The sequence below is a fragment of the Eptesicus fuscus genome, chromosome 1, assembly GCF_027574615.1.
Source record: "Eptesicus fuscus isolate TK198812 chromosome 1, DD_ASM_mEF_20220401, whole genome shotgun sequence".
Classification (NCBI taxonomy): Eukaryota; Metazoa; Chordata; class Mammalia; order Chiroptera; family Vespertilionidae; genus Eptesicus; species Eptesicus fuscus.
In genome coordinates, this window is record NC_072473.1 from 134,737,539 (window position 1) to 134,750,087 (window position 12,549).

Consider the following 12,549-nt stretch of genomic DNA (forward strand, 5'->3'; position numbering starts at 1 on the left):
ATGCCACAAATTATGCCACTTTTTAGAATAAGTCATTGGCGAAATATAATTCCAGAAATTTCTTTCAGAACCAGTTCTTAGGAATAGAGCTTTTGTTAAATGAAGTTTGCTTGTACTTCAGTGGCTGATGTAGTGATATGTATTATATTTGCTTAACGAGATCCATCAGATTCTTTTTGCTTGTCACTTCAGTTAGAAGTGCTACATTCCCAAACTCTGATGTTAATCCGGGAGCGGTGGGGAGACCTTGTGCAGGTGGAAAGGTATCATCCTGGGAAGTGCCTCTCCCTCTCCGTTTGGAAGTAAGTGAAGTTGGCTCTGGTGGGTTCCAGCTATGACTGTAAATACTGTTCGTTTCTCTTTTTCTCTCATACATCTGATGACTGTATACTGATAGCTGTGTGCCTCTAGCAATGTGATTTGGTATAGTAAGGTCCCAGGGTATCATAGAAACTATAGAGGACATCCATAATTGGCAGCTTTCTTAGAACGTGGCATGTTTTGAGTATGTAGGCATCTGTCTGTATTAAGACTTACTCTTCTTAAAAAGTTAGATGACTCTGGGCTCATACCAGATTGCTAAAAGACTTAGATTATTGGATATTGTTTGAAAAACAAACCTGCTTGCTTATCAGAGTTTTACATGTTGAATTGCTACTTTTAAAATCTTTTTGGGGGAGGGTTTTGGGAAAAATTAGTATGGAGCTGCTTACAGTCCCAGTTTCCTATTCGAACTTTGCTTGATCCCCATTTTCTGGAAAGGAATCAGAGATGAATAGATATCACTTAGAATACAGGTTGTTCTTTTTTGGGATTTTTTTTTTTATTTGTATGCATGTGTTTTATTTTTAAATTCTGTGTCTGGGTGTGTTTTTTTGTTTGTGGGGTTTGTGGATTTTTTGGGTTTTTTTTGGATGCAGTAAATCAAATATTGTGTTTGATTACAGAATAGCTGTCTTCCCAATATTAATGTATTCCCTCCACAAACAGTGAGGGACTGCCATGTTCTGGCCTCTGGCTCAGGCCCACAGTGGATTGCCTCTATTTCATTCCAAAAGTTAACAGGCGTTGTTGAAAAAATTGTATATTTTTTCTCTTTAGTCAACAGATTCTTGGGAGAAAAACAGGGACGGCATCTGTTCACAAAGTTACAATTAAAATCGATGAGAATGATGGCTCGAAGCCTTTACAGATTTTTCATGATCCTCCTTTGCCAGCTTCTGATTCCAAATTAGTAGAAAGAGCCATGAAGGTAAATATCTCAATATATTTTAATATTGGTTTAAATAAATGGATATAATGTAACTTATCATTTATACTTAAACTTCAAGTGTAAATTCTTTAAATTACCTAACGGTTCCTAAAACCCTTTATGGAACTTGTTTTAAATGACTGTTACGCTTCTGCATTTGTTATTTTTTAAAATCTAATATAATAATAAAAATATGTTCTTTCATATTTGATAATTTTGATCAGATCATCATTTTGTTTTTAAGGTCATTTAATCTATGATAAGCGATACATATAGTATCTTGATCTATACTCATCAAAATGTTACCTGTAGTCTTTAAGCTGCCAGCACCACATGTTTATTTTTGTACTTTAAGTTTGTGCTTAATCATTATGATTCTAAAAGGAAATATCTTGAAGCACAATAATCTACTCAAGCTTTAAAGTAAAAATGTTTAAATTGCACATGTGATTCTGTTGTTCTTGTCTATGCAGATTGATCACTTATCAATAGAGAAACTCCTGATTGACAGTGTTCGTGCACGAGCGCATCAGAAGCTCCAGGAACTGAAGACCATTCTTAGAGGCTACAATGCCAATGAAAACTGTAGGTTCTTTTAAATAGGCATCTTTGTCTTTCTTTTGTTTAGATTAGTATTCACTTTTATTTTCTGAAGGGTCTATCTTAATGTGCCCTCTTTCCTGCTATATAGGTGTTGTTGTGAAGGCCGGACATTTTTGCATTTTAACTTGTGATCTACCCAGCTTGTCCTAACTTTTCCCTTATTTTCTTTTTATTTAGCTTGGCCTTATTTTTGAAATGCATGCATATTGACCCTCCTTAAAACTTTTTTTCCTATTGGAATGGAAGCTATTTTAACATTTTAATATGAATTTTATTTCTTTTAGGTTTTCTTCTAAGGTTAAGGCAGCTTTGCAAATGTTTATAATATAGTTATAAAATGTGCCTCTTTGAAGCAGAATGTATGCTTTGTCTTTTAAAACCTTTTTTGAATTGTAAATACATTAACAGGGTTCAAAATAAGAAATACAGATAGACACACAGTGAAGAATCTTCCAGTTACCTAGAAGATTCCGAGCTTTGGGGGATAGTCAATCATTTAGAAAGGAAGCACTTTTCGTTCTAGAAATACAGTTTCACAGTGTCATTATGGGCATGTTTACTGTCCCCGCCCTAGTTGTTGTTGCTGTGACTACCTTGTGCCCACAGTGAGCAGCCTTTAAGTGAGATGATGTTGAAGTGCCATATAAATAAGAAGTTCTAATCGCGCTAGTAGCAAAAGTACTGCGTTTCCTGATCACAGAGCCCACCGCAACCCATTATACTTAAAAAGGCAACTTCTTAGGTCCAGGCTAGTCACACTGGAATGAAACTGCTTTGTTGAAGTAGAGAAAAACACTGCCTGAAGAAAAGACAGAAAGTCAGGAAAATAAATTTGTGTTGAGAATACATAATTTCCAAGGAAGGTGAAAAAGAGGATCTAAGACAAGCTAAAAGAGGAAGGGTAGGTTAACTTAAAAATGCAAATGTGAGCCTTAAATAAAGGGTGTGGCAGGCATCTGTAGTTGTTTCATCTGCTTTGAGGGGGCATGTCCTTTAACCCCATCAAGGTTTAGCATTAGATATCTCAGGTTTTAAATTTAAATTAACCTTTTGCACTCAAATGTGACTCGACATGGTTAGCATCGGTAGCAGGAATCGAGAAAAAAAGCAAGCGAGTGCAAAGGGTTAAATTTAATTATAAGATGTAGTGTAAATTGCCCCCCCCCCAATTTTAATCCCTCAAGCAATGTTACTAAATACAGACCTAAAATTTATGATTGGAAAGCATAATTAAAACTCTAATTGGACCCTCCTTTTTTTTTTAAATTGCTTTATTGAGATACTAGTGTGGGGAGGTGTCCCTCAGCACCCTGGGACCCCTCAGGGGACATCCCTGTCACAATCTGGGACTGTTAGCTCCTAACTGCTCACCTGCCTGATTGCCCCTAACCACTCTGCCTACCGGCCTGCTCGCCCCCAACTGCCCCTCCTTGCTGGCCTGCTTGCCCCCAACTACCCCCCCTGCCGCCTGATCGCCATAACCGCCTCTGCCTCGGGACCCCCCACCATGGCTTTGCTTGGAAGGACATTCGGAAGGTCTCTCAGAAGGTCTCCTGGTCTAATTAGTGTATTACCCTTTTATTAGTATAGGTAACTCACATATAATTCACTCATTCAGTGTTTTTTTAATATATTCAAAGAGTTGTGCAACCATTACCACAATCTAATTTTAGAACATTTTTATCATCCCCGAAGGAAACCATGTACTCATTAGCAGTCACTCCCCCATTCACCCCTCCCACCAGCTCCCTGGCAACCACTAATCTATTTCTGTCTATAGAATTGCCTTCCAGGACATTTCAGAGTAATATCATATATATGTACCTATGAATGGAATAGCTGGGTCATATAGTGACTCTATATGTTTTACCTTTTGCCATGTTTAACACCTATTTTTTATTCCACTACTAGCACGTGAGGATTCCAGTTTTCTCCACATCCTCACCAACACTTGTTATTGTCTATCTTTGTTTCTAGCCATCCTGGTGGGTGTGAAGTGGTATCTCATAGTGGTTTTGATTTGCATTTTCCTAATGATTGTTGAGCATCTTTTCACTTACCTTTTTTGGAGAAATGTCTATCCAGATCATTTACCCATATCATACTTAGATTAATTATCTTTTTATTATTACTGAGTTATAACAGTTCTTTATCTAAGTCCCTTTTCCTGTATCATGGATTTTTTCATTCCATGAGTTGTCTTTTCACTTTCTAAATGGTATCGTTTGTAACACAAGTTTTTAATTTGGACATTGTCCAGTTTGGCTATTTTTTCTTTTGTTGCTTGTGCTTTTGGTGTCAAACCTAAAGAATCCATTACTTAACCCAAGGTCATGAAGATGTACTCTTGAGTTTTCTTCTAAGAGTTTTATAGTTTTAGTTCTTACTTTCAGGTAGGGGTCCAACTGAGTTTTTTGTTTGGGGATATGCCGTTGTCCTAGTAACTGGTTAAAAAAATGATTTCCCCCCCTATTTAATTGTCTGGGCACCCTTGTTGAAGTGCCCCTTTTGTTCTTAATGAAAATTTAAAGTATTTTTGCAATCTTAATTCTTTCTAATTTTTCTTATTTCTAGTTTTTCAAAATAGAGAAATTCTAAAATTTCATTTGGTGGGATTGCAGAAAATAGGGGTTTGTGATCTTGTGGTAGGCTCTGGTTTACTTTAATATCGTCTGTAAATAAGGCTTAGTAAGTAAAAAAACTCAATATGATTGCCCAGGGGATATTTAAATTACTTTGAAAAATAGACTGTAAGCATGTGTTTACATAGGAAGTGCTGTTTGAATAAGTTACGAAGGTTTTTCTGTAGCAGCATTTTGTAGCGATGTCACTACTTGAGTCAGTAGCCCCAAGACCTGAGTTCAGCTGCGAGTCTTGAATAATCACGCTCTTTGGGCCCCATTCTCCTCATTTGTAATTAGAGGATGTCCAGGCTCTTCCGAGATCTCTAGAACTCTAGCAAAAGTGGGGTTTTCAAGCCCTCGGTGTCTGGGGAGTCCTCAGTGCTAGAGAAAGGTGCTTGGGAAACTGAGCTTTAGAGGGGAGGGAGGTGCTGGCGTGTGGGGGTGGAACTCTGTCCTACTTTAATCAGACAGTCCTGGAAGTGAGAACCTATAGGAAAGGGCCTGCTGACCCACCGTCTTAGGACATATGCTTTACCTTGTGTGTTGTTGTTGTTGTTGTGTTTTGTTTTTTAAATAGATTTTTATTGATTTCAGAGAGGAAGGAAGAGGGAGAGAGATAGAAACATCCATGAGGAGAGAGAATCATGGATCGGCTGCCCCCTGCACGCCCCCCACTGGGGATCGAGCCCGCAACCGGGGCATGTGCCCTTGACCGGAATCAAACCTGGAACCCTTCAGTCCGCAGGCCGATGCTCTATCCACTGAGCCACACCGGCCAACGCTTCGTTTTTTAAATTCATGTTCATGCATTTATACTCCTCATGCAGTCTTACTGGATCCCTTCTGTAAAGCATGCTTTAGTCAGATCCTTGCCTGGGACCAGGGGCTGTTCTTGGAATCCCTTTCTGCAGCCCCCTTGATCACCTGGCTTTTCCTCCAGCGCCTCACTGGCATCACCTGAGGGCGTGAGTAGCTCGGAAAGTGGAGCATCTCCAGGGCTGGCTAGGAGAAGGCACAGACAGCAGGCTGCGTGTAGCCCAGGTGGCTGTCTGTGCTTGCTTACGGGTGGGAGGTGGGGGCGGGCAAAGGCTCCGGGAAAGTAGGCAAGGCTTTGGAGAGAAATTGAATAAAAGGCAGTGCGAGGCACGTGGCCCCATTCGCAGCATTGCCTGGCTTTTGAAAGCTGGGGTGCGCTCCTTGGGTTGTGCTGTGTCAGCACTGGAATTGGGGTGTCCAGGTCAGTTCAGAAGCTGTGAAGCTCACAGCCATTCCTGATTGTGCCCACTTGCTGGTCTTCAGTCTTCACCCTTCATGTTACTGTCTGCTGGTGCATTCCTCGTGTTGTCCTCAGTGAAGAGAGGGGGGAACCAAAGAGGAAATCTGTGTATGGATCGCTGCTGCAGGCAAAAGTAGTGCCTAGTCCTGTCATCTTGCGCAGCATTTAATTCCCCCTGCTATGTTTTATTCGCAGGTTTCTCCATTTTTGGATAACACCTGCTGCCTTTAAGTGCTTAGAGCCTTAGCTATTTTATTTTATGGACATTGGTGGTCATAAAATATGTTCAGAGATAGACATCAAAGTATTTTCTGTCTGTTGGACTGTGTTGTATATTTTACTTTGGTCCCCTGTCTTTTCAAGAATACTCAGTTTTTATCATCAGATTGAAGTTATAATTGTTATCCCAGTTGTCAGAGCTAGTTTTACTCCATTACTACGCTTCAAAAATGTTTTTGCTTTGAGGAAAATATCTCTACCCCATTAGGAATTCTAACAGTACAGATAAGTTTTAAAGTCAGCAACCCTGCTTCAAATCTGTAAGTACTTTTTATTTTATGAACAGTCATTTCAGCAGAACATGAACTAATTTGTCACACTGTTCTGAATTATAAAATATGGTACAGAAATTCCTGTAGGTGCCTTTTTGTTCTGTTTTTTGTTCTATTTTTTATCTGTCTTTAGGTGAGAGTTCTGCTGGATCTGCTGTTAAACATTTGCATACAGAGATGTACAGATACACTTGAAAGCAGCTTGTTTTCATCTATGTCTCTTTCCATTTTTTGCTTTATTAATTTGTTAGATAATTTGTATAGATAGTACCAAGGGTAACTTCCCTCATTTTAATGATTGCAAATTCACAATAAGATGTTTTGGTTTGTCTCTTCGATTCGTAAAGGTAACGTACATTGTTAAGCACTTTGTTTTTAAATCACCTTCACAAACTTGTCACTTTTTCCTCCTAAGGACCCCTGGCATGGACAGCAAGATGTTATTGTCCTTGTTGAACAAAATAGCACAGAGAAGCCACACCCGAGGGAAGGCTGGGCCTCCATGTCCGCTCTCCTCCCTCTCTGCCTTTCTTCTGTGTTAGCCTTAGAGGAATGCGGCCGCCGGAGGGGCCTGTTCCTTTCCCAGCTCCCCGGCTGGTCTGCTCAGTGTGCTCTCAGTGCTTTGCTCCTTTCCTGCTCTGCCTGCCAGCTTGTGGGGTGAAGGGAAAGGTTCCTTAGGCCTGCTGGGAATACTGCGAAAGCCCAGAACAAGTACATGGGCGGCTTTGGGAGTTTGTGTGTAGAAGTTGCCTGTGTTCTTATTTTATCTGTAACTTGAAAATGAGGGACATAAATAATGAAAAGCATTTTCCTGGATAATCAGCAATGTTCAGTAATTCTCACGTGCTGTTTGTTTTTCTAAACACATGGCCCTAATTGCCAGAAAACCTACCTTTAGGAAGAATGGCATTGAGAATATTTATGCCGCAGATGAAACTTCTTTGATTTACCAAACAACTGATTTGCTTCCCACTATATAAAAAAGAAAATCCTTAAAAATTAACTTATTGGTCATTACTGAGTGAAAGTAAAACTAGGACCCAGCTCACTGATGGGGTTAAATTTTCCCTGGCTGTTTTAATGTTTTTTAAGGCCCTTTGGGACTTCTTTGCTATAATATTTGAGTTGGGCATATTTGTTTCACGCCACGTTGAAGATTACATTTTTCCTTTTGAGCTCCTAATTGCCTTTATATATTGCAATTTTGCAAAAATCATGTTTTTCTTCTCACAGTCAGGATTGTTTACTAGTTGACTTGTTTCTAGTCTCTGAGATATACTTTTTTTTTTTTTTTTTTTTAAGAAATGCTCAGATAGAAATATAATCTTTAATTCTTAACTGTTCAGCTTCCATAGAGACTGCACTTCCAGCTCTCGTTGTTCCCATCTTGGAGCCCTGTGGAAATTCAGAGTGTCTACACATTTTTGTGGATTTGCATTCTGGAATGTTCCAATTGATGCTTTATGGACTTGGTAAGTTAGTAAATGATATAGTCATTCACTGTAAGGAAAAATACTTTTAACAAAAGCAAAATTAAAAATTCCTGCCACTAGATATTGAGAAGAGCGGCATGAGCAGTGTAGAGAGGAGTAGATATGGAAAGAATAACTTGCTGACATCTGTTCCTTGGGGCCCATTTTAGCTCCACTTTGGATTTTCTTGTACCGGAAGTTAAACTTCCCAATATGAAGTACATTCATGTTGCTTCTCTGACGTAAAAGTCATAATGTTGATGGATGATGTGTTTTAGATGTAACGATTTTACCACTAATAGTTGGGAGACATGAAGATGGCCACAAGGGATTCTCATGCCATTCATAGCTATAAACATCTAAGATAACTTGGGGTACAGGATCCTGGAGGAAAAGGTTTTTTTCTGGCTTAAATACAGTAGAAATTAAAGTTTGATTTCTTACATGTTCTGTCAGTTGGTGTTCTAAAATGGTGAAATACTAGGAACTTAGTGCTTTTGTATTGCTAATGGACCATTGCTCTGGGGCATATTAGCACCTTTGCCATTTGAAATTAACATTAAGCTACATAGATTGCTGAAAATAAAAGTTTTTCTAGTTGTATGGCTGGCTATAAAGAGATTTTTCTACGAGCTGCTCGTGGAGTACTGGCCACATTACTTTGAATCGCATCACATGTGTGATGGCTAAATGATAAGTGACACATTTATGAATTACCTTTTAACTATGGTTCCAAACCAACCAGGCAATTGTTGTTTGTTCTTAAAAACTTTATTTAACTGTTTTCTTGATTATTAACACAGTACATACTCATCAGTGAAAACCTAAACATGTAAAAATGAGAGAAGAAGTAAAAAATAGTTTCTCTTGGCAATCACTGTTACTTTAGGATATCTATGCTTATCTTACTCATCTCAGGCTACCATAACAAAGAACCAGAGTGGGCGGCTGAAACAACAATGTGCTTTCTCACAGTTCTGGAGGTCAAAAGTCTGAAAGCAGGTGGTCAGCACGGTTGAGTTATGGTCAGGGCTCTCTTCCTGGCTTGCAGACTCCGGCCTTCTCACTTGTCCTCACATGGCAGGAAGCGGGAGAGAGCAGGCTCTCTGGCCTTTCTTATAAGGGCACTAATCCCACCATGAAGCCCCCGACCTTATCTGAGCCTAGTTATTTCCTGAAGGCCCTGCCTCTACCATCTCGGGCAAGTAGGGGAATACAGTTCAGTCCACAGCAGTGCTTTTTTCTTTTTTCTGTATTTTTTTCTTTAGTTGAAATCATTTTATATTTAGCTTTTTGCTCAACATTCTATTATTAGCATTATCTAGTGTCGTTAAAAATTCTAAGTGACATTTAGTATGCTAATCTTCAGCCAGCAGCTCTTGTTTATGCTAGAGACCATTTGTGTTTAATAAGTATCATAATGGAATTTTATAGTTTTTATAATTTTTAAGGTTCTTCGTCTAGTAATATTAAGAGCTTTCAATACAGATAAGTTAAAAATATCAATTGACTTAAGAATTTTGGGAATTAAAATATAGGCAAATAATTAATTCATGTATTTGTTACTTATTCTTGTTGCAAGTATACATTTGATATTAATTAGTTGTCTTAACTATAACTCTCCCTAAATGTTAAAGAGGGAAAACAGATTAGGTTAATTTATGCCTAATGATGCATTTAGTTTAGATTTTTTCTAACTCAAAAGTAACACTCCTTTCTGCCTAAAACAATAATTTCATTTTAAGTTTTGGGCTATCTAGATATTTTGTGTCTTGTACAAGCAATTAATTAATTAAAATGCTTTATTTTCTAGATCAGGCCACTTTGGATGACATGGAGAAGTCTGTGAATGATGATATGAAACGGATTGTTCCTTGGGTTCAACAACTTAAGTAAGTTTAATTATTTAGCTCAATACTAAAAATGGAAACTTTTTAAAAATATATATTTTTATTGATTTCAGAGAGAAGGGAGAGGGGAGAGATAGAGAAACATCAGTGATGAGAGAGAATCATGAATCAGCTGCTTCCTACATGCCCTACACTGAGGATCGAACCCGAGACCTGGGCACGTGCCCTTGTCCGGAATCAAACCCTGGACCCTTCATTCCACAGGCTGATGCTACCCACTGAGCCAAACTGGCTAGGGCAAAATGGATACATTTTCTCCATCATTGCTTTTTTTAAAAAAAATATATTTTTAGCCCTAACCGGTGTGGCTCAGTGGATAGAGCGTCGGCCTGTGGACTGAGGGGTCCCAGGTTCGATTCCGGTCAAGGGCATGTACCTTGGTTGCAGGAACATTTCCAGTGGGGAGTGTGCAGGAGGCAGCTGATCGATGTTTCTCTCTCATTGATGTTTCTAACTCTCTATCCCTCTCCCTTCCTCTCTGTAAAAAATCAATAAAATATATAAAAATATTTTTTTATTGATTTCAGAGAAGGGAGGGAAAGAGGGATAGAAATACCAATGATGAGAAGATCACATGGGGATTCTCATGTCATTCATAGATCTGTTGCCTCTTGCATGTCCCTCCACTGAGGATCGAGCCTGCAACCCAGGCTCGTGCCCTGACCGGGAATCGAACCGTGACCTCCTGCTTCATAGGTGGACGCTCAACCACTGAGCCATGCCGGCCGGGCTCCATTGTTGCTCTTGGTCGGTCCTTAATGTTTATGACGTGAAGCTTGAACACCTTTTAGTACTTAATGGTCGAATCTAAATTCTCTTGGAATAGGTCCAGGATGGCAGTGCTTCGTATTAGATTCCCCTCTAGAGCAAATGTAGGTATGAAGGGCATGGCGGTCAGCTTTCGTTCCTTGCCACTTTTTCTCCTGCACTATTACGCTGCACCAGGAATTTTATTGTAGCTGGTGTTCTCTGCAGTAGTGCCTTGTTGTTCTTATCCCGGAGAGTCTTCAGGGTATGCATCTGCCAGCTGACACTTTCAGAATAATCATTTCTGCTTCTCTGATACTGTCCTTCAATGTGTCTCAAAATCCTTTGAATGCTTCATGCTGTGAAACTAAATAAAATTGAAAATGGAGCGAGAGATAATCCTTGAAGGTTTCATTACCACTCTAGTCCACACAGGTACCATTATAGCAACTCTAACAAACTCTCTTAAAATTAATAAATCAACAAAAATTCCAAGAGAGAAATATAAATTTTAGAGATCAAGGCTAAAGCTGGCAAATGGAGAAGGGGTGGATCTACTGCTTTTGTGATCTTCTAGCCTACCTCTTCCGCTTTGGAAGTTTTAGGTGGTAAAAATTCAAACATTTTTATATCAAGTCATTTTTCTCATTAACAGGACATGATTTTAAATGCCAATAGAGAGATAATATTACATGAACCTTTCTTTTTTTTTCATGAGCCTTTTGAATGGCTGTTTAGTTTGTATGTGAAAAATGATAGTCATTACTCTAGGTAACAGTTTCTAAAATTTTTGTGGTTTAGCATCATTTTTTGTGCATTTTGGCTAAACAAGCAACGTTTAAATACTTAAATGCTTCATAATTCACATTTTGCATAACTTAAGGTTATCTGGCAGTTCCAGCCTGCAGAAATATAACTAAAACCAGAAAGCTAAATCCCAAAAGCCTTAAACTCACATAATTATAGGAAAGGTCCCCTGGTCCTGGCCAGGTGCCTTGCTTGGAGCATCATCCTGGTCACCAAAAGATTGCAGGTTTGATTCCGGGTCAGGGCACATACCTAGGTTGTGGGTTCGATCCCTGATTGGGGTGCATGCAGGAGGCAACTGATCAATGTCTCTTTTCCTCCCTTCCTCTCTCCCTCTCTCTCCCTTCCTTCTTCCCTTCCTCTCGCTAAAATCAATAAAAACAGGCTCAGATGACGATTTAAAAAAAATCCTCTGGTTGTCAGTTATTATACTGTTTCTCAAATGATCTTTGATGAATAACCAGTTCGTCACTAATTTATCATGGAACATTAATTTTTTTGAAATAACCATTGAAGTATAATTTGCTTATCATAAAATGCATCCTTTTTAAGTGTGCAATTCAATGACTTGTAGTAAATTTACTGAGGTTTACAACCATAGCCACAATCCAGTTTTAGAACGTTTTTTATCACCTCAAAAAGGTGCTCATTTACAGTTCATTCCCATTCCCAGCCTCAGCCTCAGGCAAGTATGAGCCTGCTTTTCATTTCTGTGGATTGTCCTTTTCTGGACATTTCATACAAATGCAGTCATAAAGTATGTGATCGTTTCTGACTGGCTTCTTTCACTTAGCATAATGTTAATCAGAAAATCCTATGATTTTTATGATGTGGATTACCTTTTTTAAATTAAGGTTTTGGCTTGGACAACAACGTTGCAAACAATCTATAAAACATCTGCCTACAATAAGCACTGAAACATTGCAGCTGTCCAATTACTCAACTCATCCTATTGGAAAACTTTCTAAGAATAAGCTGTTCATTAAACTTACTCGCCTTCCACAGTACTACATTGTAAGTATGCAAAGGGGTGATTTGGGTGGCCAGTTCAGTGCTTCTGTCAGTATCTTGAATGATTTATTGTTTAAGTTCATTTGCAAATGTATTTTATTGGATAACTGACTTTTGTATAGTGATTCTCAACCCAGGAGGGCAGGGACAATGGTAGGGTTGGGAGAGAGGAAAATTCTAAGAAATTTCATAATGTGCAGGCAGGCTTGGGGAATATAAGATATACCCCCATTTCTCACCCTGGGATCTTTCCTATGGTGAGGCCTAATTTCTGCTTGGAATGAGGCATCATCTTT

General features: G+C 38.9%; 1 protein-coding gene across 1 annotated transcript in view; it reads left to right on the top strand.

The window, feature by feature from the left end:
• The window catches only part of MED14 (mediator complex subunit 14), a 59,667-nt gene that overhangs the window by 15,559 nt on the left and 31,559 nt on the right, over positions 1-12,549 (top strand). Inside the window, exons 8-13 of the mRNA XM_008153031.3 lie at positions 170-302; positions 1,102-1,252; positions 1,726-1,837; positions 7,653-7,778; positions 9,592-9,670; positions 12,097-12,256. Of these exons, the coding sequence (XP_008151253.1) occupies positions 170-302; positions 1,102-1,252; positions 1,726-1,837; positions 7,653-7,778; positions 9,592-9,670; positions 12,097-12,256 (761 nt within the window). The remainder of the gene's footprint in view (positions 1-169; positions 303-1,101; positions 1,253-1,725; positions 1,838-7,652; positions 7,779-9,591; positions 9,671-12,096; positions 12,257-12,549) is intronic.